Below are 25,521 nucleotides of genomic sequence, written 5' to 3' on the forward strand. Positions count from 1 at the left end.
CAGATTTTCTGAATCACTGCACCCCTGCATGACTTTTAGTCGGTAGAGGATGCTTCGACTAGAGCAGGGAAAAAAAAAAAAAAACTCAAGAAGAACTAAGGGCAAACCCTAGGGCACTGTTCACAGAGAAAACCATGAACTCAAACGAAAAGGGACTTGCTCCCACCTGTTAGGCTGGGACTGCAGGGCTCCATTCTCTCTGCTTCTCCACTGCGGAGGAAGCAGAGCGGCTTTGGGCTGAGAAACTGCGGGGAGAGAGGAGTGTGGGCCACGGGGTCAGCGGGGCCTGGATGTGGAGGCCGGTGTGTCAATTATGAGCCCAGACTCCTCTGGCCAGGGCCCTGGGGGACCTCCCGTTTCGTGGTCTGTGAAGGGAGGAAGGACACGCGGAGCCCAGCAGGTTCCCGTGAGGCTTCAGCGAGCCATGCCGGGGACGGCCTGCACAGAGCGGGCATCGGATGACAGTACCATGTCCCCGTCTTTGTCCTGCCCAGGGAATTCCACGCTGATCCGACCCACCAAACAAAGGCGAGGTGTAGACACCACGCTGAAGCTTCCTGAGAGTTCCTTCCCTAGACCCCGTACCTGCGTGTCCTCTGAAAGAAAGCCTGACTCGATGGGAAAACGGCAGAATGTCCCAAGCCATCTGTGTGACAGATGATGCTAAGTGTGGCCCGAGTCACAAGGTCCAGGGTTGAGCCAGGCCCAAAAGCCTGGTCTCTTCCGCTCTTCAGGCTCACCTCAGAGATACTGTGGGTTTGGTTCCAGAGCCCGAACACAAGCCAATATTGCAATAAAGTGAGTCACTAAAATTGTTTCAGTCCCCAGCAAATATAAAAGTTATGATCAGGGAGTTCCCACTGTGGCTGAGCGGAAACGAATCTGACTATCACCCATGAGGATACAGGTTCGATCCCTGGCCTCGCTCAGTGGGTCAGGGATCCAGCATTGCCCTGAGCTGTGGTGTAGGCCACAGACAAGGCTTGGATCCTGTGTTGCTGTGGCTGTGCTGTAGGCTGGCAGCTGTAGCTCCGATTCAACCCCTAGCCTCGAAACTGCCATATGCCATGGGTGCAGCCTTAAAAAGCAAAAAAAAAAAAAAAAAAAAAAAGTTATGTTCGCTCCATACTGTCCTTACGTATGCAATAGCATTATGTCTAAAAATACAACACCTTAATTTAAAAATACCTCATTCCTATGAGAAAAAGAACATGAATTTATATATATATATAAATATATATATAAATATAAAAACTGGGTCACTTTGTTGTACGCAGAAATTAACACAATATTGTAAATCAACTATACTTTAATTAAAAATTCTTTAAATAGAAATAAAGTACTGCACTGCTGAAAAATGCCAACCATCATCTGAGCCTTTAAGGAGTCACCATCTTTTTGCAATCAGGACATCACAGCTCACAGCTCACCATTGCAAATATACCAATAATGACAGCGTTTGCAGGATTTTGAGAATTACCAAAATGTGACAGAGAGACCCCAAGGGAAGAAGTGTTGTTGGAAAAACGGCACCGACAGAGTGGCTTGATACAGGGCTTCCTCAAACCTGCAGTTGGTAAAAAACACAGCATCTGCAAAGCGCTATAAATCAAAGTGCAATCAAACAAGGTCTGCCCACAGGAGTTCCCGTCATGACTCAGTGGTTAACGAATCCAACTAGAAACCACGAGGTTGCGGGTTTGATCCCTGGCCTTGCTCAGTGGGTTAAGGATCCGGCATTGCCATGAGCTATGGTGTAGGTTGCAGATGCGGCTCAGATCCGGAGTTGCTGTGGCTCTGGCGTAGGCCAGTGGCTACAGCTTCGATTCGACCCCTAGCCTGGGAACCTCCATATGCCGCGGGAGCGGCCCCAGAAAAGGCAAAAAGACAAAACAAAACAAAACAAAAAAAAAACAACCAAGGTCCGCCCATATACCAAGTGTATATTCTCAATCACGCAAAAGGCTGGTCCCAGCCACGGCAGCGACAGCAAGGACTCCTCCAGTCCCACAGGAGAAAGGCTCCGGTGCAGGTGGAGCAGATGCATCCTGAGTGATGCTGGACCTCATGGCCTCCATCCTCAGTAAGGTGGAAAAACAGGTGAGCACACCTGGACAGGTGCACCCCAGGAATATTCTCCTCTAGGAGAGAAGGAAAGAAGTGATGCAGCTTTCTTGCCCTTGACCTCCCCACCCCCATCCTCCCCACAGTCACAACCACACCCTCTCTGGGCAGCCTGGCTTTGCCATGGTTTAACCAAATGACCTGGGGAGGATCCTTCTTCCTGCCATTGCTTCTCCTCAAACAGACCATAGGCAGTGTTTGTCTGCCCCAGGGCATCTGAGAAAGGTTCTAGAACTGTGCATGGGCCTTGGCAGAGGCACCCTGTTGCTTCATGGGGCTGCTGATGCCCAGCAGCACCCTGTGGAAGAGCTCCCTCAAAGCCTGGCTGCTAAAGGGCAGAGACCTGGCCCCGGATGTTCTGAGCCCCCTGCTCTGCTCTAAGGGGAAAGCCCCACCTGTGTCAGGGCACGGTGCTGAGAGAGAGTGGAAAAAGGGCCCTTCTTTGTGTTGTTTCAGCCAAATCCTAGCATGAAATTCCACGGCACCACCCCGCAGTATCCCCTGGGGAGAGAGGCTCCGATTGGGGGGGAAATCAATCCAGGTGCCTCGGGGCCTGTGACACCCAAGCGTGTATTTCTGCTCTTGCCCCGGACATGTCTTCCTCCCTTTTTTCATTTTGTTTTTTTCACCAGCCACTGGAAGGTAAGAAAATCATGAAATATGCATGCAGATATGGATTGTGGGCAGCAAAGATAAAGCAGACAGGTTCTTATCAGAGTGAGAAAAGAGGAGTCAGGGCTCCTGGCTGTGAAACAAGACCCAGAACCATCCATCCGCCTCTCAGCCAAGGTTAGCGGTCACCCCAAATGACCCGTCAGTTCAGCTCTAAGTACTGACATAGATTAGGAACTGCTGGGGAGTTCTGATTTACCCGATCCCTCTCTCCATCCCTCTTGCATCTTGCCCATTCATCAACCAATAACACAAATGATAATCAAGCACCAAGTTTGACATGGATGCAGAAAAAAACAGGACTAGGACAAGCTGAGAAGGGGGATTTCCAGCACGATCCAAGGCAGGTTTTACACCCAATGCCTTGATTTCTCCATCAATAAAACTGGGCATGAGTTTTGCAGAACAGAAACAGACTCGCAGACTTTGAAAAAGCTTATCTACGGTTCCCAAAGGGGACAGGTTGGGGCAGGGGGATGGACTGGGGGTTTGGGATTGGCTTAGGCACACTGAGGTCCATAGAATGATCAGCCACCAGGGACCTGCTGCATAGCACAGACTCTGCCCAATATTCTGCGATAAGCTATGTGGGAAAAGATCCAGAGAGAGAGTGGATGTGCGTGTGTGTTATGACTGGGTCGCTTTGTGGTACAGCAGAAACGCACAACCTTGTAAATAAACTATACTTCAATAAAACTTTGGAAAAACAAATTCAAATTGGGCATGAGTATCTGCTCCCTGAACGCTCTTGTGAACACGGACAGACACTCTTCACTGAGATGACATGTGATGGATGGAAAAGGGTCTACATGCAAAGCAAGGCAGTACCAGCATTGCTTCTCTTTGCTGCTACTTAATTGCAAAGAACTGGATGCCTCCCAACAAACTCTAATGTAAAGGAGCACGCTACTCAACAGTCACAAGGACTTTGGTGTCTTCCTGGGGCCTCAAGGTCAGCATGGGGTCTTAAGATCAGCTTGCTTCCCATTCCTTCTCAACCTCAGAGGCCATCTCCCCCAGTGTCCCCCACCATCCATCTCCAACCTGGAAGCCAGAGAGTCTCTGTTCTGCTCCATCCCACTCGCCAAGCAGCTGTCTTCCAGCCTCTCTCTCTCTGAAGACATCAGTGATGGGAATTAACTCAATGCTTCCTTTGAGTCTATGGTCCCCTTCCTCACCATCCAGCTTTTATATAAGTTGGAAACGGGGCACATCGGTGGATATGGAGATTAACCATTCATCAGCCCAAGAGTTCCTGGATCCCACTCTTGGTTAAGAAATCCCACCTATCTCAGCCGCAGGCTCCCCCTACCAGGATAACTCCAATGGAGTTGTTCCTAGGGGCTCCCTCTAAGAGTCTCTTCAGTCTGGCTCAGGCTACAGTACTGGAACCCAGATCCAGGCTTCCCAAGCATCACGGGTCTCTGTGGCCTGACACCTACCCATCCTCATACTCTTCTCATGTCTATTTTCTCTCTTTCCTCCAACCCTGCCCCGCCCCCACTCAACTAAATATATTCCTGCCCTGCCCTTCATCCCCTGTCACAGCCCAGGTACCTTCCAGGCCAACCCCCTAATTTGTACTTTCCTGCCACTTCCTAGCCTTAAGTTTTGTCGATTTTCCTCAACCAGGCTTTTGCAAAATCATTGTGTACTGTTTTCAACCCCCCTGGTCATTTGAAGTACGAAAACTGAAAGTAATTTATTGGAGTCTGAAAATTGCATTTCCTAATTTCATTTTATTATTTTTTTCTTTTTCGGCTGTCCCCATGGCATAGGGAAGTTCCCGAGCCAAGGACTGAATTCAAGCTGAAGCTGCAACCTATGCCACAGCTGCAGCAACACCAGATCCTTCACCCACTGCACCAGGCAGGGGATCGAACCTGCACCTCTACAGAGACAAGTCAGATCCTAACCCACTGCGACACAGCGGGAACTCCCTGCATTTCCTAATTTTAAACAAACAATGTTTACTGCAGGTCTTGAGATACAAAGGCATATAGATCTTAAAGCTAGTAGAATTTAAGTCCATAACAACCATGAAAAGGACCTCAACTTCTCTGTAAGTGTTATGAATGGATTGCGTGTACTGTTTCCTTTGCTAAAGTTACTGTAGCACAAACTGTTAGCTGTTCTCCATTAGCTAATCTCTCTTTTTTTATGGGGAGAAAGCCCCTGATTTTGAGCCCATATGCCTCAGAATAAAGACTCTATTTTCTATCCTCCCTTGCATTAGGCATCACTAACCACCCAAGCTCCAGGTAGTTTCCACATACTCTGGGCCCTTGTTCTGTTTCCTCATCCATCTTGCTGCCTGGGATATGGATGTCCCCAGCTTGGAGCATGAGCTCAAGGCCACAAAAGGCAGAGCAACAAGTTGAAGGGGCCTGGGTCCCTGACACCATCGATCGACCCAGTCCCAGGCCACCCGTGCGGACTTTTTACAGGAAAGAAACAGCCTCTATTCTGTTCAACTCACACCTTTGTGTACTTTCCTATGCCTTGGAGTCAACTTTAATCTTAACCAATACATTAAAGATAAAAGCCTGAAGTTGTCAATTTGGACATGAACTTCGAAAAGACATTCACAAGCACGGTAATTGACAAAGACACTTGTCCACATCCTTCGTGAACAAAGGAACATTTAGGCAAATCCAGACGTTGAAAAGAACATCTAAGGAGAAAGCAGCTTTCCCTTAGCAGTAAGTGAACATCCATCTCCAGTTTGTTTCATCTTTCACATCATTAAATCCTTGACAGATGACAATAAATCGCCTTGAACACGCTTTTTCTGTCCCACTGGTGTAACATATTGGAGTGCTTCCATCCTTTCAAATTTGTCTAAATATTTATTCCCTAACTTTCCGAAGGACATAAAACCTTAAGTGAGTAATACACCCAAATGAACCTTTCTGGCATCCTGCATTTCTTGGAGAGCTAAATATTTTGCTCCCTTAACTGGAAAGAAAATGTCTTCAATTTTAAAAATTAAAACATACTTTTTTTCTTCTTTGACCACAGCATGCAGAAGTTCCCAAGTCATGAATCAAACCCGTGCCATAGCAGCGACCCGAGCCACAGCAGTCGCTACACCAGATCCTTAACCCACTGAGCCACACAGGAACACGCCCCAATTTTTTTAAAACTGCAAAGAAGAGACCCATTAAAGTCTTGGAGACCTGGGAAAAGCATGTCATTGTTTGAACTAATTGTAAGTATTCCTTGATAACACTCAGTTCATTCTAAACAGTCACACAGTTGACGTCATCACTGTGTCCTGCATTATTATTATTCAGTCATGTGGACATATGACAGTTTAAAGAAACAATTTGCTGTCTCCATCTGGGCATGTTTTCGACAGTCAAAAAGTTGACAGCATTTGCCTTTCTCATGAACAGCATGAGCGTTCACTGGGGCAGCAAATTTTGTTGTGAGACATTCATGAGAAGGAAAAAAAAAAAAGTGCTTGCTTTGATAGGAACTAAAATCTAAGTTTGCAGCCCCTGAGTTCACAGTTTACATTTTTTCAAGTGGCAGGATTTTGGACAGTGATTTGAAACGGAAATTTCATCTCCAAGACACTCCTACCCCACTGATTTCTACGGTATGTGTACAATCAGCTTGTGGCTTTGCTTTGTTTTGTTTTTACTGGACCTCAGACTCCAAACAATGAAACAGCTCTTCAGCGACCAAGCCTGTGAAAGTGAAAAGTGACAAGAAAATCTGAGCCCCCAGCGAATACAAAAGTAAAATGCAAAAATATCAGGCCTTGTGACCCACTTGGCTGGAATGACGAGGACTGAGGGGAGGGGGACAAGGAGGCAGGTTTGCCTTCCTATGTACAATTTGCTAATATCATATGTGTGTGTACAAAACTAACGCTAAAAAGTTAGCATGCATTTCCCAAGCATACATCAGCTGAGAAGGAAAAATGGCTCAAAAATAAGCTGCAGGCCAAAAATATTCAGGGTGAAGCTAGCCTGGGATTCAACCTCTCCCAGAGATAATCCACCCTAAATAATCTGGTTCTATAACTGAATTTAAGCTTCTTCTGGTATTTACCTTCATCAGATGTACTGTACTATAAATGGCTGAGATTTTTCTTGTTGGTACTGATGTGACACCTGCCAGTCCTGAAACAATCTTTTTTTTTTCATGTAACTGTCTTTTTTTTTTTTAATTTTTTATTAGAGTTGACTTACAGTGTCATGTCAATTTCTGCTGTACAGCATAGTGACCCGGTCATACACATTCTTTTTCTCACACTGTCTTCCAGCATGTTCTGTCCCTAGTGATTGGATATAGTTCCCTGTGCTGTACGGTAGGACCTCATTGGTTCTCCATTCTAAATGGAATAGTTTGCATCCACAACCCCAAACTCCCCATTCACTGCGACCTCTCCCCTCCCCCTTGGCAACCACAAGTCTGTTCACTATGTCCGTGACTCTGCTGAAACACTAGATCTTGTTGTTTTTCTTTTTAGGGCTGCATCTGCAGCATATGGAAGTTCCCAGGCTAGGGGTCGAATGAGAGCTGCAGGTGCCAGTCTACGCCACAGCCACAGCAACTCAGGACCCAAGCCGCGTCTGTGACCTACTCCATGGGTCACAGCAATGCTGGATCCTTCACCCCCTGAGCAAGGCCAGGGATCAAACCCGTGTCCTCATGGATACTAGTTGGGTCCTTAACCTGTTGAGCCACAACGGGAACTCCTGAAACACTAGATCTTGCTGAGTACTTCACAGCTCCCCGCGGAGACCACTGCCAGGAGCTCCCCTTCCACAAGCAGTGAGCTCAAGGATCATCACTGGATTTACCCAGGTCTCAGGCGCACAGATAAATCTCCTGTAACATTTCTTCAAGGGCTCTCACACAGTATGCGCCCTCCCCATGCTCAAATTGCAATTCCTGCATTTTGAAATCACATGCATTTTCCATTTGTCCTAATAAAGCTCAGGTCAGGAGCGGGGCTTCTGGCAGAAAACAAGCGTATCCACCCTGCGGCGGCTAAGCATCAATCCACGTGAGCCGACCCCTCCCACCCCCCCCCGTGAAATGAATGATTTAAAACGCATACACAAACAGGCTGATATCACAGGCATGATTCCAGGCCAAACGACATCATCTTTTTTACATGAGATCTTGAATGTAGTTATGAATTCTTCATCTGTTGACGCTTGGTGGTGGTGTCCTTAATTTACTTTTATTTATTATTTATTTTTTGCTTTTGAGGGCCGCCCACACCCACAGCACACGGTAGTTCCCAGGCTGCAGGTCTAATTAGAGCTACTGCTGCCAGCCTACACCACAGCCACAGCAACACCAGATCTGAGCCATGTCTTTAACCTACACCACAGCTCATGGCAACGCCAGATCCTTAACCCACTGAGCGAGGCCAGGGATCAAACCTACTTCCTCATGGATACTAGTCAGGTTCATTACTGCTGAGCCCCAATTGGAACTCCTCCTTAATTTACTTCTGCATTCATTCTTTGAGTGCAATCTCTCCACTACCAAAGAAATGTAATTGACATCATTTACAAACATGTATTTCTAATGGAAGCCCATTCGCACTGACCACAAAACAACTAGGATTGGGTATGAGCAGTCAATTGCTGAAAAGCAAAAGATGTGACACTCCCTGAGTTCAGACTATACTGCAAAGCTATGGTAATCAAAACAGTATGGTACTGGGACAAAAACAGATACGGAGATCAACGCAACAGAACAGAGAGCCCAGAAATAAACTCACACTCTTATGGTCAATGAATCTACCACAAAGGAGGCAAGAACAAAAGATGGAGGAAAGACAGTCTTTTCATAAGTGGTGCTGGAGAACACGTAAAAGAATGAAGTTAGAACATTCGCCAACACTCCACACAAAAATAAACTCAAGACAGATGAAAGACCTAAATATATAAGACCAGATAGTATAAAACTCCTAGAGGAAAACAGAGGCGGGACACTCTCTGATCTAAATCATAGTAAAAGTTTTTTGGATCCGTCTCCTAAAGCCAAGGAAACAAAAGCAAAAAGAAACAAATGGAACCCAATTAAACTTAAAAGCTTTTGCACAGCAAAAGGAAATCAACGACGAAACCAAAAGACAACTTGTGGAATGGGAGAAGATATCTGCAAACGAGATGACCAATAAGGGGTTAATATTCAACATAAACAGTTCATACAACTAATATCAAAAACAATCTGATTTAAAAATGGGCAGGACTGAAGAGACATTTTTCCAAAGAGGAACGCAGAGGGCCAACCAGCACATGAAACGATGCTTAACACAGCTAATCATCAGCACAATGCAAATCAAAGCCACAATGAGACAGCACCTTACACCTGTCAGAATGGCTATCACCAAAAAGAACACAAATAATAAATGTTGGCGAAGATGTGGAGAAAAGGGAACCCTTGTCCACCATGGGTAGAAATGTAAATTGATCCAGCCACTGTGGAAAACAGTACGGCAGTTTCTCAAAAAACTAAAAACAGAACTACCATATGACCCAGGAATTTCACTCTTGGGTATAAATCCAAAAAAAAAAAAAAACCCAAAGCACTCATTTGAAAGATACACACACCCAATGTTCACAGCAGTGTTATTTACAACTGCCAAGCAACTTAATCATCCATCAACAGATGAATGAAATAAGATACACACGCACACACACACACGCACACACACACACACACCACAGAATATTATTCATTAAAAAATAAATGTTGCCATTTATACCAACATGGATCGACTTGGAGGGCATTATGCTAAGTGAAATAAGTCAGAGAAGGACAAATCTTTATGATATCACTTACAGTGGAAACTAAAAAGTACAACAAACTAGTGAATAAGACAAAAAATGAAGCAGACTCACAGATATATAGAGAACAAACTAGTGATTACCAGTGGGGTGAAGGAAGTGGGGAGAGGCAAGTTAGGGGTGGGGAGGTAGGATTACCATGGGATTATATAAATACAGTATGTAAAACTTGTGAAAATTGTAAAGCACTACAGAATTTAAAGAATCTTTCATTCAATTAAAAAAAAAAAAAAAGAGGTGAAATTCTTCCAAAACCCCGCCTCACAGGCCCGAGGATGAAAATCATGACCACTCAACAAATGCTGTTGAGGCCCCATGTTTTCTCCCTCCACCCAGATTCCCAAGCACATGGCATCAGCTCAGGTAAAAGACTCAACCGACTTTCCAAGCGTTTCAGTAAAATCAGGATTTTTCTCCAAGAGTCCCAAGACTTGCCCTGTCACTTTCCATAGGAAATACATCTAACGGACTCATAATCCATCAGATAGTGTAATGTTATGAAAAGCTCACTGGACCGGGTCAAGGGTGGGCCACTGAGATGCCTCACCAGATCTGCTAAACCAGGAAATGCTCTGTGATGGGCTGAACTGTATCCCGTCAGAATTCACACACCGAAGCCCTAGCCCCCAGGATCTCAGAATGGTACCTTATCTGGAGACAGGTCATTACAGAAATGATCAAGTTTATGCGAGGTCATTACAGTGGGCCCCAATCTAACAGGACTGGTGTCCCCATAAAAAGGGGGACATAGAGTCAAAGAGACAGAGATAAAGTTAAGACAATGAGAGGGAGAAGACAGCTCTCAACCAGCCAAGGAGAGAGCCTGGAACAGACCCTGCCCCCACTGCCCCCAGGAAGAACCCACCCTGCCAGCGCCTTGTCTTTGGACTTCCAGCCTCAAGAACGTTGACAACATCCATTTCTGTCATTCAAGCCACCTGTTCTATGGCACTTGGTTATGGCCGAGTAATACCCCAGCCCACGAATACACCTTCCGTTCTACAAGGCCTTTGTTCTCTGTACCCAAACTATCACTTACAGATGAGAACAACAAGCAAGGTGGGGGCATAAGCTTCCGCCACCAGTGGTGATGCTGCAAACTCTCCTTGTCCCCCTTCATCTTCCCAGAACAAGCTTTAAATCCACAGCCTGGGGTGGGGGTGGGAGGCAACAGTGAAGGCTCGCAGGACCCACCTCTGCTTAGCTGGGTTGGGGGAGCGCATCTCTGCACTGAGATGAATTCAGACCACAGACGTTTCCATGTGGAGGCCACGGAGACCAGCAGGGGAGAGGTTCAGGTGGGGCAGGGCGCTGTGCAGGGGCGCAGAAGGAGCACTGAGTCCAGAGTCTCGGCCAGTTCAGCGAGCTCCTGGCCCCGGTTTTGCCACGAACGAGGGAGGTGGCCAGAAACAAGGGCACCCGTGAATAAAGGAACAGCAGGGATCCAGAGTAACCTGGCTCAGTTATCTCTTAACTGCAGTCCCTAAGTATATTTCAGGCAGTCGGTGAACTCCTGAAGTTGTCTGCAAAATTGCAGCTGGGCGTGCATACGTGCCTTTTCCTTATGAGCGGATGCACAGCTGGCATCTGCTATTTCAGGCAACGCGACAAGGTGGAGACCTTGCACGGGGGATCTTGGAAGGTGCCTTCTCACCGTAACACTTCATAAGGCGGGTGGGCTATGGGTGCTTGCCTCCAGGCACTGCAAAGGCACTTGCCCACCTCCAGACGTCAGCCTGGGCAACCTTCCCAGAAATCACTGCTGCTGGCCCCACTGCCACTTGCTTCTACGAGACACCAGCAAGACCCATTTCAGAGGACGACCCAAGGGGCAGGCTGGGGACTGCGAGAGGGCTATTTCTAGAGCCAGAGTCTATGTGGGTCAGTGAGCATGTCACAATGCCCTGTTATTGACGAGAATATATAAGTAAGTGTTCAAGGTTTTCATCTGTTAATAAAAATCGCATTGCACCTGCCAGAGCTGGTCACCCGGGAAGCACAGAAGTGGAGCTCTGGACGCTGGGACTGTGCGCTCTACCAGAAACGGGGAGGGATGGGGACATAAAATCGGCCCTGGAAGATGGACAATCCGGGGTCAACCCCAGGGACAGGAGGAGCTGGGTCCTGGCATCCAGCTTGGAGCGCCCCAAGCCCCCACTCGGCCCGGGTGGGAGCCCACACAATTGCTGGGGGGAGAGGCAGCCAGCTCCCTTTATAGGAAAGGTCTCCCTGGGGGCCACAGAGCCCTCTCGCAAACAGCCATGCTTACAAATGACGGCAGCTGCAGGTCCTTTTTGTTCCCCCAGTGTCCTAGTGAAGAGAAGCCACCGCAATGGTGTTCCAAGCTCTCTGCTGCCAACCCTCCACCTCGGAGAACAGCCCCGCAGCAGGGGACCCCAGCCCGGGGCTGGCAGGCGTGAAAGCCACAGTCGATGCGCTCCGGAGTGATTTTTCTCAAAGAGGTCACATTGAGGAAAAAAAAAAATTAAGCCTCCAGCTAGACATGTATTAAACAAAGGGGATGGGAGCACACCATCACTACAGGGCTTCCAAAGATGTTTTGTTTTTAACAATTAACAGTGAGTGGGTGTTCTCTGTGCCAGGCTTGGTGTGAAATGCTGTCTTAGCTCAGCGAACCCTCTCACACTAGGTTACAGGTGAGGAAACGAGCTGCCTCGCCAGGTTCTCAGGGCTGGTAGGTGGCAGAAAGGGGGTTCAGGGTTGGCACCCTCTCATCCTGAAGTCAGAGCTCCTTTACTCCTCGGCCACACAGTGGGGGGACTTTGGGGAGCTTTCATTTTGGTGAGATTTTCTTCTAGACACAGGATTTTTTCCCTTCCAGATGCAACCAAAAAAAAAAAAGGAAAAGAAAAGAAAATGATATATCTTCTTATCTTTGCATCATCTTCGAAAGTAAATTGAAAGTGACTTTTCCCCAGGAGGCTGTATGACTTTAAAATTATAAAAATAAAATGAGGAGTTCCCGCCATGGCTCAGTGGTTAACAAAACCAACTAGTATCCATGAAGACGAGAGTTCGATCCCTGGCCTTGCTCAGTGGGTTAAGGATCCAGTGTTGCCACAAGCTGTGGTATAGACTGCAGACGTGGCTCAGATCCTGCATTGCTGTGGCGTAGGCAGGGCAGCTACAGCTCCGATTTGACCCCTAATAGCCTGGGAGCCTCCATATGCCTTGGGTGTGGCCCTAAAAAGACAAAAAAGATTAAAAAATAAAAAATAAAAAAATAAAACAAATAGGTTCTGGGCCAAAAGCAACATTACCTGATTTAACCTCTGGCCCTATTTTGGTGACTCTTTCATCCAGCCTGATGAGCTTAATTCCCTGCCATTAGTACCTGAGCAGAAGAGCACAGCCCAGACAAGCCCAGAGATTGGGCTCGAGATTCTGTCTTCAAACGTGAGATTCTGTCTTCAAACACCTGGTACCGTCTTAGTCCTTTGGGGCTGTCAGAGCAAGATACTATAGACTGGGTGGCAGATAAACCACAGACACTTATTTCCCCCAGTTCCGGAGGCTGGAAGTCAAGATCAAGGTGCTGGCGGATTCCACGTGCGGTGAGAGCCCACTTCCTGGCAGACAGACAGCCGGCTTCTTGCTGTGTCCTCAGGTGGTGGAAGGGGCGAGGAAGCCCTCTGGGGTCTATGAGTAAGACCATAAGGGCACTAATCCCAATATGGGGGCTCCCCCCTCCACCTAACACCATCACATCGGGGGTTAGGTTTCAACCTATGAATTTCAGGGGGCACATTCAGTCGACAGCACACACACACCCTCTAGGGACCCACAGCTACAACCGAACGTGCACAGGACGGGCTGCGAAAGGCATGGAAATGGACCACCGAAAGCTGACTGTGTCCAGCTCAATAAGCACGTCTCACCTCCCCAGGCTCCAAACTGCATTATTTCTTTGTCATGATACAAATGAAGCCAGTGAATCTGGCTGAACTCCCTAAATAACAACGGAGGGGCGCTGGGCTGACATCCTGGTATTTTTCTTCCACACCCATCCCGCTTCCTCCCCCTGCCTTAACACCTCTTACCCCTCCATCACTTCCCCAGTTTCCAATTAAGCCGGGGCAGGGCCCCCAGGTCCCCCTTCCACACCCCAGGGACCTAACAGCCACGGGTGGGAGAAGAATCTAGCAGGTCAGGGTGTCAGCGCACCCTGCCAGCAGCCGGCTCTGATGACAGTTCCAAGGGCTGTATTGCTGTTTCACACCATTTCTCGCACTCTAATTAATTTCAAAACAATGTCTCTCGAGTCCCTTGCCTCCATGCCCCCGGGAGGGAGGGGACAACCCTGGAGAGGTTTCCTGGGCCCAGTGAAGGTGTAACAGCGGGGAGGTGAGGGCTGCGGCAGGCAGTGAGCGCTGCTCCCTGGCCGGGGCTGCTGGAGACGGTACCCAGAAAACCCTGGCGACGCCCCAGGGTGGCGCTAGCCAGCCCCCTCCTCTGCCATCAGCCACACCTCTCGTGCCTGGGCCCTCCAGCGTGGCTGCCCCGTTCACAGCTGTCCCATGCTATCTAGAGCAGGGGACACGGCGTCCCGCAGCACAATCCCCAAGGAGGTTAAGGCAGGAATGCAGCCCCCGAGGTGTCGGAGTCCTGGCAGCCTCTGCCTGCAAAGAGCTGCCGGGGAAGATGATCAACCTGAGGCCGATGAATCTGAGCGCTTGAGACAAAAGCTCAGAAGAGAGACGGTGGAGATTAAAGGGAGGGGACAAGGAGCGTGAGGGGGACGCACGGCGCCAAGTACCACGACAGGCAAGCGTGGGAAGTCGTCCCATTAAATCACATCGCATGGACGGCTTATGTTTTAAAAAATCCACTCCGAGGAGTTCCCATGGTGACCCAGCGGGTTAAGAACCTGACTAGTATCCATGAAGATGCAGGTTTGACCCCTGGCCTCGGTGGGTTAAGGAGCCGGCATTGGCGGGAGCTGCAGGGTAGGTCGCAGATGCAGCTCTGATCTGGCGTTGCTGTGGCTGTGGTGTGGGCCGGTGGCTACAGCTCTGATTCGACCCCTAGCCTGGGAACCTCCATACACTGCGAGTGTGGCCCTTAAAAAAATTTTTTTAAAAATCTGTTCTGGCACCTGCATTTACAGTGTCACTGCCGACTGCTGTGGTCTCATCAGCTGAGTCGACGCTTCATCCTGGGCTTGGTGGAAAAAGACAAAGTCGTTTTCTCAGCGTTAACTCCCGCAGGGCGTGTGGAGAAAAGGCCACCCCATAAAGGATGTGGGCACTCACCTCTGTGATCTGGGGGAGCCTGAGAGGCCTCCATCCTCAGAGAAAAAAACCTGCGCCTTTAAATAGTTCCCACTGGAAACTGGACCTCAACCCTGCGCCTCTTTGGAGCGGCAAACTAAGTTGTGAGCAGTCACTCCCATCTTGAGGTGATGGGAATTGCTGCGAAGGACATCTGGGGGGGGGGGGTTGCTGGGAAAGGCTTCTTGAGGGCCTAGGGGGGTGTTTCCTAGGCTGGTGTTCAACAGAATTGTCCCTGCCCGGTTGAGACTGAAATGCCCAGGCTGCTAACACGAGAATGGACGGGCCAAGGGGCCATGAGCCCTAAGCTTTGCTTTATTATTATTATTATTATTATTATTATTATTATTACTACTATTATTATTATTATTATTATTATCACTATTATTATTATTATTATTATTATTATTGTCTTTTGTCTTTTTAGGGCCGTACCTGCAGCATACGGAGGTTCCCAGGTTAGGAGGGGTCAAATTGGAGCTGTAGCCGCCGGCCTACACCACAGCCACAGCAACGCCAGATCTGACCTGCATCTGCGACCTACATCACAGCTCACGGCAACACCGGATCCTGAACCCACTGAGCGAGGCCAGGGATCGAACCCGCAACCTCATGGCTCCTAGTTGGATTCGTTTCTGCTGCGCCACGACAGGAACTCCGCTTTGCTTTATTATTGAATAAGCACCTATGAACAGATAATGGCTACGCTTTCGGTTTCACCCCTGCCACGGGTCTGTGTCGGGCCCCCGGAGGACCCAGAAATGATTCCAATTGTATCTCCTAGCTCACTAGCTGCTACCAAAGTTTAAAATTCTAGGGCAAAAAAGGAAAGAAAGGATTCCCGTTACCTAGCGCCTCCCTTCTGGGACCCCGTCCTGGCAAGGAGGAGCCGGGGCTTGCTGCCGGCGCTGACTGATTAGAGAAGGACTCGAATGTTGACTCAGGGTCAATCCAATAAAATCAAACCCAAATTAATGGAAAGGGAACAAATCAACCGGTCGCTCTGCCGCAGGGCGACTCCCAGGCCCAGGCCTGTTGTTCAAGAACAGCCTGTGAAATAAGCCATCACGTTATTAACCTCGTGAACTGATCAATAAGGTCCCTCAAGGTTAAGCAGGAGAGGCTGGCAGTGGGGGGCCGGGTCATTTGAGGCAATCCTTGTGTAAATCAACATTTTCAAGATAAAAGAGGGAACTTGACCATGAAAGGGATCTTGTGAAGAGTCTTTTTTCATGTCAAAAATTACTCCTGGGCTCTCCACTGTGGTTCAGCAGGTTAAGAACCCGACATAGGGTCCATGAGGATGTGGGTTCGATCCCTGGTCTCGCTCGGTGGGTTAGTGATCCAGTGTTGCCTGTGGCATAGGCTGCAGACATGGCTTGGATCTGGTGTAGCTGTGGCTCTGGTGTAGGCTGGCAGCTGCAGCTCCAACTTGACCCCTAGGCCGAGGAACTTCCATATGCTGCAGGTGCGGCCATAAAAATAAAAAATAAAAAATAAATTACTCCTAATTTCTCCTTTTGCACATGTTTAAATGTCTATGCACTGAATTTTCTAAAAGCGGAGCTGTCAGTCTCTGACCCACTGGCTGTCACTCAAAGACTAAACCCTGAGATCCCAAGCTCTGCCAGCCTGCCCACTACCTGCCTTCTCAGGAAATCCCGAAACAGAAAAAGGGGGCCTCTGGGGTAGGCCTCCAAGTATGACTGTACTTGGCAGATGGTTGTATCAGTCAGCCTTCTACAGGGAAACCTGAGCACAAGAACCACAGAAACACAGTTAATAAAGAGATTTATTATAAGGGATGGGCGCACATAAGGACAGGAGCAGACGAGTCCCGGGATCTGCAGGGAGAGTCAGCAAGCAGAGCCCCAGGAGAGCCGACGGGACAGTCCCGGACCCAAAACCCAGGAAGGCCTGCTATTTCGATTCCAATTCAAAGGCAGCAAAAAGCCACAGCCTAGTAAGAACCACTAGAATTATATATCACAGATGACATGAGGTAACAACTGAATATTCTAAATATGTTTGCCTTACCTCTCAACAAAAGGGCCCTTTTCTTTTGAAGAAGAAGAGGGTCAGCCTTTTTGTTCTATTTAGGCCTTCACCTGACCAGAGGCGGCCCACCCGCACTGGGGAGGGCAATCTGCTGCTTTCAAGGTTAATCTCATCCAAAGACACTCTCACGGACGCACTCAAGAGTCACGTTTGAGCAAATATCTGGGCATCCCAGATTCCCGTCAGGCTGACGCATGAAATTAGCCATCACAGTGGGAGGGCTGTTTTCTGCAAGGCAGAGTCCGGAAGCAGGTGTCAAGGACCCATGCAAGGACCCAGAGTGAACTTGGCCAACACAGGAAACCCCAGCTTCAGGACTGGGACGCAGCCACGGGACCCCCGAGTGTGGAACATGCCTCAGCCTCAGGCCCTCTGTCCCGAGCCCCACCTGGACACCAGGGAGGACCCCCTGGGGCTGAACTGCCTTCTACTATGACTAGTGCCACTATAAGAGGCAGTGACAAACCCAGATGGCTGTCAGATGTTAAACCGAGCTAATCTGCAGGGGGAGAAACACCCTATTACATCTTGGTGTTTGGAACAGTCTTCTCGGGAGAGGTCCAGCCTCCCCTGATTGGACCCATGACTCTCCGAGATGGTTTTAACACTGTTTGCAGACAAAGACAGTGAAGTAGGGAGAGCTTGGGGTGGTGTGGCCGACGCCCTACAATCTGACCATCACACTCCGAGCCTCTGCCATCCCCCCAGGATCCCTGCAGTGCTCGGCCCCGCCAGCCAGGGCCCTGATTTCCTGTCTGACCAGGCCTCCCTGTCCACCACCAGGACAGAGGCCGGCGGCCTCCCCGCTGAACCTGGTGGGCTCACTGCCACTGGCCTTTCTGGACTTTAGCTGCTGGCACCTCCACAGCTCTGCCACCTGTCTCTACTTCCTTCCCCAGGACAGGCAGAAGCAACAGCACAAGGGTCCTCAAGACGCCCCCTAGGGATCCTCGCTGTGGCTCAGTGGGTTACGAACCCGACTAGAATCCATGAGGATGCAGGTTTGATCCCTGGGCTTGCTCAGTGGGTTAAGGATCCAGCATGGCTTCAAGCTGTAGTGTAGGTCAAAGATGGGGCCCAGGATCCCGCGTGGCTGTGGCTGTGGTGTCGGCCGGCAGCTGTAGCTCGGATTTGACCCCTTAGTCTGGGACCTTGCATATGCCATGGGTGCAGCACTAAAAACCAAAAAAGCAAAATAAAAAAAAAGGAAGTCCCCTGTCTTCCAAAAACCACCACTGGCCCAGGCACCCTCAGCCCCCACCAGTGATTCAGCCTTGGGGGCAGGGGGTACAGGCGAGGCAGGCACGACCCTCAGCCCTGCCCCTCGCCGCCGTCTCCCCCCACCCACCGCAGTAATCTGCTTCAACCATATTTGCTAAAAATACACCTCGCGTCTCTGTTACACTTACCAATACATTCTATTTCAGGCCTGTTTGCATTCTTCTGTACAAATGCCCCTATGGGTAGCAGTGAAAATGTGCAGAATGTTACAGCATTTCTTTCAGGCAGGATCCTCTTTGCTCTGCACAGGAATCTGACAAGGAAACCTTTCTGCGAGGGGTGGGAATTAGGGAGATAAAAGAAAAAGGCTGGGGTCAGAGGAGCAAAGCCGAGGCCAGCACGGTAGGAGCCTCAGCTGTGCACGCAGCGAGCGAGCGCAGGTCCTCCCTTTCCGGCTCACACCTGCCCCACGTCCCTGGGCACGTGCTCCACTCCAGGGTCATGGTCACTCCAGGAGCAGCTGCAGAAAGGCCTCCCCACTGAAGCTACACGACACAGGCTAGAAAGCAGGAGAACGTCTACGGGGGAGGTGGGGGGAGGCAGAGACCAGGCTGAACTGCAGGAGCCACCCCCAGGAAGCCGCTCTCCACGTCGGCGGCCCAGGGAGGTCACTGCGTCCACCGCAGGCGGGCCCCTTGCTTGAGCTCATCCTCCCCAGCGCATGTCACATCCCTGCTGGCTTCCCTCGGCCGGCTTGAAAGAGCTCCCTGATTTTCCTGGCGCTTCCCAGAACTTTGGCTCTGCTGTCTCATTGTGTGGGGGATAACGCTCCTTCTCTGATCTCTGCCTCCCCAGAGAAAGACAGCCCGTAGGACCAATTTCCAAAGGTCTTAACTCAGCTGCCCTGTTCTCGGATCCTCCTTTCTCCTAATAATACATACGGAAGACCTTCTCCTTTCCTGGGACGTGGAGCAGCAAGGCGAGTGGTGACGGGCTGTGCCTGGCTGCAGAGAAGGTACACAAGGAGAGGAGAGAAGGGACCTCAGTGCTGAGAACAGAACAGGGAGGATGATGCCCGGCGGGGGAGCCGGAGCTCAGCACCCAGGTGCCATAGTGATGTCTTTCTGATGACAAAGCTGCTGAGTGACAGTCACATGCAGAGGTGCTGAGTGAAGCATTCAGGATGCCAACTCCGCCCTGCCCTCTCCAGGTCTCATGACCTTGGCTGGATGCACCAGCCTGAACAGGCAGCTTCTGGTCCCCAGTTAAGAAACCAGATTAAAATATTTTAAAACAAGGGCATGAGACTGCATGATGGCCCTTCAACCAGCAGACTGGAGTCTCCCAAAGCCTGGAATTCAGGGCTCCACCAGCTCCACACACAGGAAGTGGCCATGCAGAGATAGTTCATGGCAGCAAGAGGGATGCTAATCCAGCCAGAAATTATCATAAGCAAGGATCAAGAGAGAAAAAAAAAAAAAAGGCACAGGAAGCCAAGGATATTTCTCCAAATGTATTATCTCTTGCACACTTAGCTAGCACCACCATCCATCCAGAGAAAAGATTGCTAACAACCCTGACACGGGAGACCCTAAAATCTGAATAGTTCCTGAATCCTAACAATTCCAGAATCTTATTGATCGAGGCTTGACTGAGCCCTTAGTAACAGAAAACATTGGAATAAACCAAAGAACCCTCTAGCACCATCATGACACCCCACTGGTGAGTTCAGATGAGCAAAATTAGCCTTATCTCCTTGCGGTATATCTTCAGGTGCTGCTACTGAATTCGATTACATCCCTGTAACAAAAGACAGTCACAATCACAAGCTGTTTAGCATGCGGGCCCCGTAGGCTTGGCTTGAAAGCAGGCATAGATGCAAATGTGTGTGTAATACACACACACGCATATGGAAAAACCCACTAATGCCAAAAAGAAGTTTCCCAGACCTCATCCCTTTTTATTCTCTCTGCTAGTCCTCTGAATAGCTCATCTTGAACACTGTAGCTGCCAAGACAAAAGAATTCACTGCTTGCTAAGGAACAAAAAAATTCTATTATTGCAACTTTGTTTCCTTGAGCCTGAGAACAGGGATGGTGGCTGGGGCGATTTCTTGAGCAGGAGAAAGCTATTTCTCCATTTAGCAACCAGGTGGCACAAAGGGAGTGGGAATGCAGGTGAGTTGACCTCAGGGCCCCACCCGTGATCCCTACACGTCCGCCCAGCTCCGATCGGCAAATGCAAGAAATGCCTCACTCCCTCCAAGGCCCGCTGCTCCATCACATTGCTGCCGAGTGTGTTCTGAAGACCACGGGGGCAGGACTGGAGAGAAGCGGGGAGAGGGGACGGGACGGGAGCAGATGATCCCAGTTCACTTCTCTCTCTTCAGAGAGATGCTCAAAGGATTAAAGAGGTAATTATTGCTTCTGGAGCGCTTCAGCTATAAGACGCTCTATAAATACCAATAACCACCCCCTCAAGGGAAAACACGTTTCGTGACAGTGGAGGTAAATGCTGCAGCCGCCTGCAAGAAAGATGGGCTGCATCTCAGAGCAATCTTCCAGCATCCTGAGGGCACCAGAGTAATTACCGAGTAGAGCGGGGGACCCACCAGAGCATCCTGCTCCCACTGGAGACCGGGGCCCCCCAGACTGCTGGCATCCGAGACGCCTGTGCAGGCTTACGTGCCCATCCCATGCACACTTATTAAGCACCTACTGTCTGCCTGGGGGGCTGGCACAGCATTGTGCTTAAGCACCTGGGATCTGGAGCTGGGCTGCTGGCGGGAACCAAGGCTCCGCCTTCTCACCGTTGTCTGACCTCAGGCAAGTCCCTGAACCCCTGTGCCACAAGGACACCAAGGTATGATGACAGAAACCACTTCATGAGGTCATGGTGAGGATTCAGCGGATCCACCTGTGTCCAGTGGCTGGCCCCCTGTCTGACACACAGTGAGTGCTAGAAAAGGGGCTGCCACTAAACTTACCTACGGCAGATACGGGTCTATACTAGTCTATTTATTCCTTGAATATGTTTTTTTTTCCTTTTAGGGCCACACCTGTGGCATATGGAAGTTCTCAGGCTAGGGGTCGAATCAAAGCTGCAGCTGCCAGCCTCCACCACAGCCACAGAAACGCCAGATCCGAGCCGCATCTACAACCTACACCACAGCTTGCAGCAATGCTGGATCCTTAACCCACTGAGTGAGGCCAGGGATCAAACCCACATCCTCACAGACACTATGTCAGGTTCTTAACCCACTGAGCCACAACGGGAACACCTACTCCTTGAATATTTTAAATTCAATTATTTTAGCATTAAAATTAAGACGAAGGAAGAAGAGAGACCCTGCCATGGTGTGGTGGGTTAATAAACCAACTGCAGCAGCTGGAGCTGCTGTGGAGGCGTGAGTTCGATCCCCAGCCTGGAGCAGTGGCTTAAAGGATCCAGCATTGCTGCAGCTTTGGCTCAGATTCAATCCCTGGCCCAAGAACGTCCATATGCCATGAGGGCAGCCATAAAAAAATTTTTAAAAGATGAAGGAAGAAGGATGTAGCAATTAGAAACCGACCCAGCACTTACCCATGTGTAGAAAACAGAGGCAGAGCAGATGAGGTCCCTAATTTGGAGCCTCCAGAGGCCCCCAAATGGAGATTCAGGTGTTTTATCTTTGGCTGCTGGGCAGCAGCAGTGTGAAAGGTGGGGAGGGGAGCGTTATCACAGACATTGTTCAGAATTGCCAGCTCACAACAATCATAAAGCAGACAGGCTTGTGGTCCATGTTATTATTGTTTTAAGTTCTTGCTTTAGCAATGCCCTCTTAGTTCTGGCTCCCCCCTTCCCTTTTTCTCAGTATCCCGTGCATGCCAGGATGTCACCTAAAAAGGCAAGAGCCATTCACCTGAGCCATTCGACCAGGAAGCCCTTGGTCCCTCCAGTCTGAGCAGTGGGTACCACCCGACCCCTGTGTAGGGCCCCCAGGTGCACTTCCCATCAAGCAGTGGGTGCATCTGCCATCGGACAGGCCCAGGTCTGAATCCCTGTCCTGCTGCTTTGGCTCAATGGCTCTGAGCAGTAGTTCCCAAAGTGTGATCCCCACACCAGCAGCAGCAGTACCCAGGAACCCATTAGAGACGCACTTCTCCCACTCTATCACAGCCCTGCTGGGTTAGAAACTCTGGGGACAGGGCCTGGCAGGCAGGGTTTTAATAAATCTTCCAGGGGATTCTAATGCCTGCTCAGGTTTGAGAACTTCAAGAAAGTTAACTTTTTCTGGGTCATAGTCTCCTCACTGAGCAGAGGGTTAACAGCACTCATCTCATGAGGCTGTAACGTAAGAATTACATGACACAATAGATGTCAAGCACCGCGACAGTGCCCCAAACATGATACCTCTCTTCATAATCATATCCTCATCATCATCGTATCGCCATCATATCCTCCTCATCATCACATCACCATCATCATATTCTCTTCATCATATCATCATAATATCCTCCTCATCATATCATATCATCATATCCTCATCATATCATATCCTCCTCCTCATCACATCCTCCTCATCATATCCTCATCATATCCTCATCATCATGTCATCACATCCTCATCATCATATCCTCATCTTCATATCCTGCTCATCATATGCTCTTCCTCATCACATCCTCATCATATTCTCCTATCATCATCATATTCTCATCATAATCATATCATCATATCCTCATCGTGTCATCATATCCTCATCATAATCATATCATCATCATATCCTTATATCATATCATATCCTCATATCATCATATTATCATATCCTCATCATCATATCATCATCACCTCCTTATCATATCCTCACCATATCATCATCATATCATATTCTCATCATCATCATATCTTCATCATTTCCTCCTCATCATATCATCATCACATCCTCCTCATCATATCCTCATCATATCCTCATCATCACGTCATCACATCCTCATCATCATATCCTCATCTTCATATCCTGCTCATCATATGCTCTTCCTCATCATATCCTCATCATATCCTCATCACATCCTCATCGTATTCTCCTATCATCATCATATCCTCATCATAATATCATCATATCCTCATCGTGTCATCATCATATCCTCATCATATCATCATATCCTCATCATAATCATATCATATCATCATATCCTTATATCATATCATATCCTCATATCATCATATTATCATATCCTCATATCATCATATCCTCATATCATCATCACCTCCTTATCATATCCTCATCATATCCTCACCATATCGTCATCATATCATCATCATATTCTCATCATCATCATATCTTCATCCTTTCTTCCTCATTATATCACCATCACATCCTCCTCATCATATCCTCATCATATCCTCATCATCACGTCATCACATCCTCATCATCATATCCTCATCTTCATATCCTGCTCATCATATGCTCTTCCTCATCATATCCTCATCACATCCTCATCACATCCTCATCATATTCTCATATCATCATATCCTCATCATAATCATATCATCATATCCTCATCATGTCATCATATCCTCATCATAATCATATCATATCATCATCATATCCTCATATCATATCATATCCTCATCATATCATATTATCATATCCTCATATCATCATATCCTCATCATCATATCATCATCATATCCTCATCATATCCTCACTATATCCTCCTCATCATAAAATCCTCATTATCATGATATCATCATCATCTCTTCATCATCATATCCTCATTATCATCATATCCTCATCATCATCACATCCTCCTCATATTATCATCATCATATCCGCATCATTATATCATCAGCACATCATCATCAGCATATCCTCCTCCTCCTCATCATCATCATATCCTCTTCCTCATCATAACATCATATCCTCATCATCATATCCTCATCACCATATCATGATATCACCATCACCATCATATCCTCCTCATCATCATATCATCATCATATCACCACTACCATCATATCCTCATCATCATATCATTATCATATCTTCATCATCATCATCATCATCAACATCATCATATCTTTGTGAATCACAAAACAGCAGTAGCTCAGAAAGAGCCCAAATAAGACTGGAATCCATGATGACCCTACTTTTCAAGGAAGTGGATCCCGGGGACACTAATCTATGCTACCTGTGATCCACGGAGATTCTCACATACTTGGACTCCTCCAGCATCTTGGGGGTTAGGAATCCCAGAAGTTAAAAGCATTCCCCATTTTATTGTTAAAATAGGGGTGAGCTTTGAGGAAATGCCTCCAGAGAGAACTAGAGGAGTTCAAATATTGGTATTTAACATGTAAATGGAAGTCTTTAGAATAGGTTCTGAATTGCTGAAGGGTATTTTTAGTAAGGAATGGTGATGAGAAGAATCAAGTCCTGACTGACGGTGTCTAGAATCCAAGAGCTAAGGAGATAACATGCTGGTAAAACTTCATCTTGGATTAAACACCACCGGTGTCTGACACAACTCTCAGAGAGGTCACGAGGGCCTCCTAACAGCTAAATGCGGTAGCCATTGGTCAACCCTCTTGTCCCCTCTGCAACCTAACAGTTGACCACTCCCACCCCCTCAACTTCCCCCACCTCTGACTTCAGCACACCACCTATCCTAGTTCTCCTTTTTTTTACCAGGACCTCCCTCCTCCTCCTCTGGAGCTCCTTCCCCCAGCCATGGCTGTCACACCTCCTGCATTCTCTTTCAGCCTGTCTACTGAGATCTCATTCTTCCTGCTTTGAGTTTGCATTGTGTATATGAAGATGATGGAATGGGCTCCAGGCCAGGTCCCATCTCATCATCTTGGTCTATCATCTACTGCATCCCCTAAAATGGGTACAGGAGTGGACCAAGAAGAGGCTGGGCTGTCTTTGGTCTCCTCTTCTTGCACTATTTTTTCTCTCTAGCAATTTCATCCCCCTGGGCCCTGGGATGACCTCCATGGCTACCTCCAGCCCTAGGTCAACCCTAAGCCCTAGAACTTCACATCCCACCACCTACTTCCCTCCACCAGGATGGTCTACCAGCATCTTGAGATCAGGATATCTGTAAGTGAATCCATTATCCTTCTCATGACATCCCTCTGACTCACTCCAAATTCAAGTTCAGGGTACAAAAATGTCAGGTGGAAAAACAACAGTGAATATCAAATTACTGTCCTAGTTTCACCTGTCACCTTTGACACAAACCAAGGAAATATTAACCTTCACAACAAAGTCCCAAAATTAAAACTCCCAACACAGTAAGAGAAACATCTGTAAAGAAATAAAACTATCTTCTTTGAATAGGAATCTAAAT

The 25,521-nt window shown here is 48.3% G+C and overlaps 1 protein-coding gene across 9 annotated transcripts in view; it reads right to left on the bottom strand.

Moving 5' to 3' along the window:
* Window positions 1–25,521, bottom strand: part of CAMK1D (calcium/calmodulin dependent protein kinase ID) — a 433,657-nt gene that overhangs the window by 306,362 nt on the left and 101,774 nt on the right. Inside the window, exon 1 of one of the 9 annotated variants that reach the window (XM_021063981.2) lies at window positions 18,379–18,865. The exons of the other annotated variants lie outside the window; for them this stretch is intronic. Coding sequence (XP_020919640.1) covers window positions 18,379–18,386 — 8 coding nt within the window. The 5' untranslated portion in view covers window positions 18,387–18,865. Of the gene's footprint in view, window positions 1–18,378; window positions 18,866–25,521 lie in introns of those variants that run through there. 9 annotated transcript variants of the gene reach the window in all.

This window comes from Sus scrofa, chromosome 10 (assembly GCF_054392235.1).
Source record: "Sus scrofa isolate SSC_HxYL_T2T_F1_AM1 chromosome 10, Sscrofa_HxYL_maternal_Yorkshire_Landrace_v2.0, whole genome shotgun sequence".
NCBI classification, from domain to species: domain Eukaryota; kingdom Metazoa; phylum Chordata; class Mammalia; order Artiodactyla; family Suidae; genus Sus; species Sus scrofa.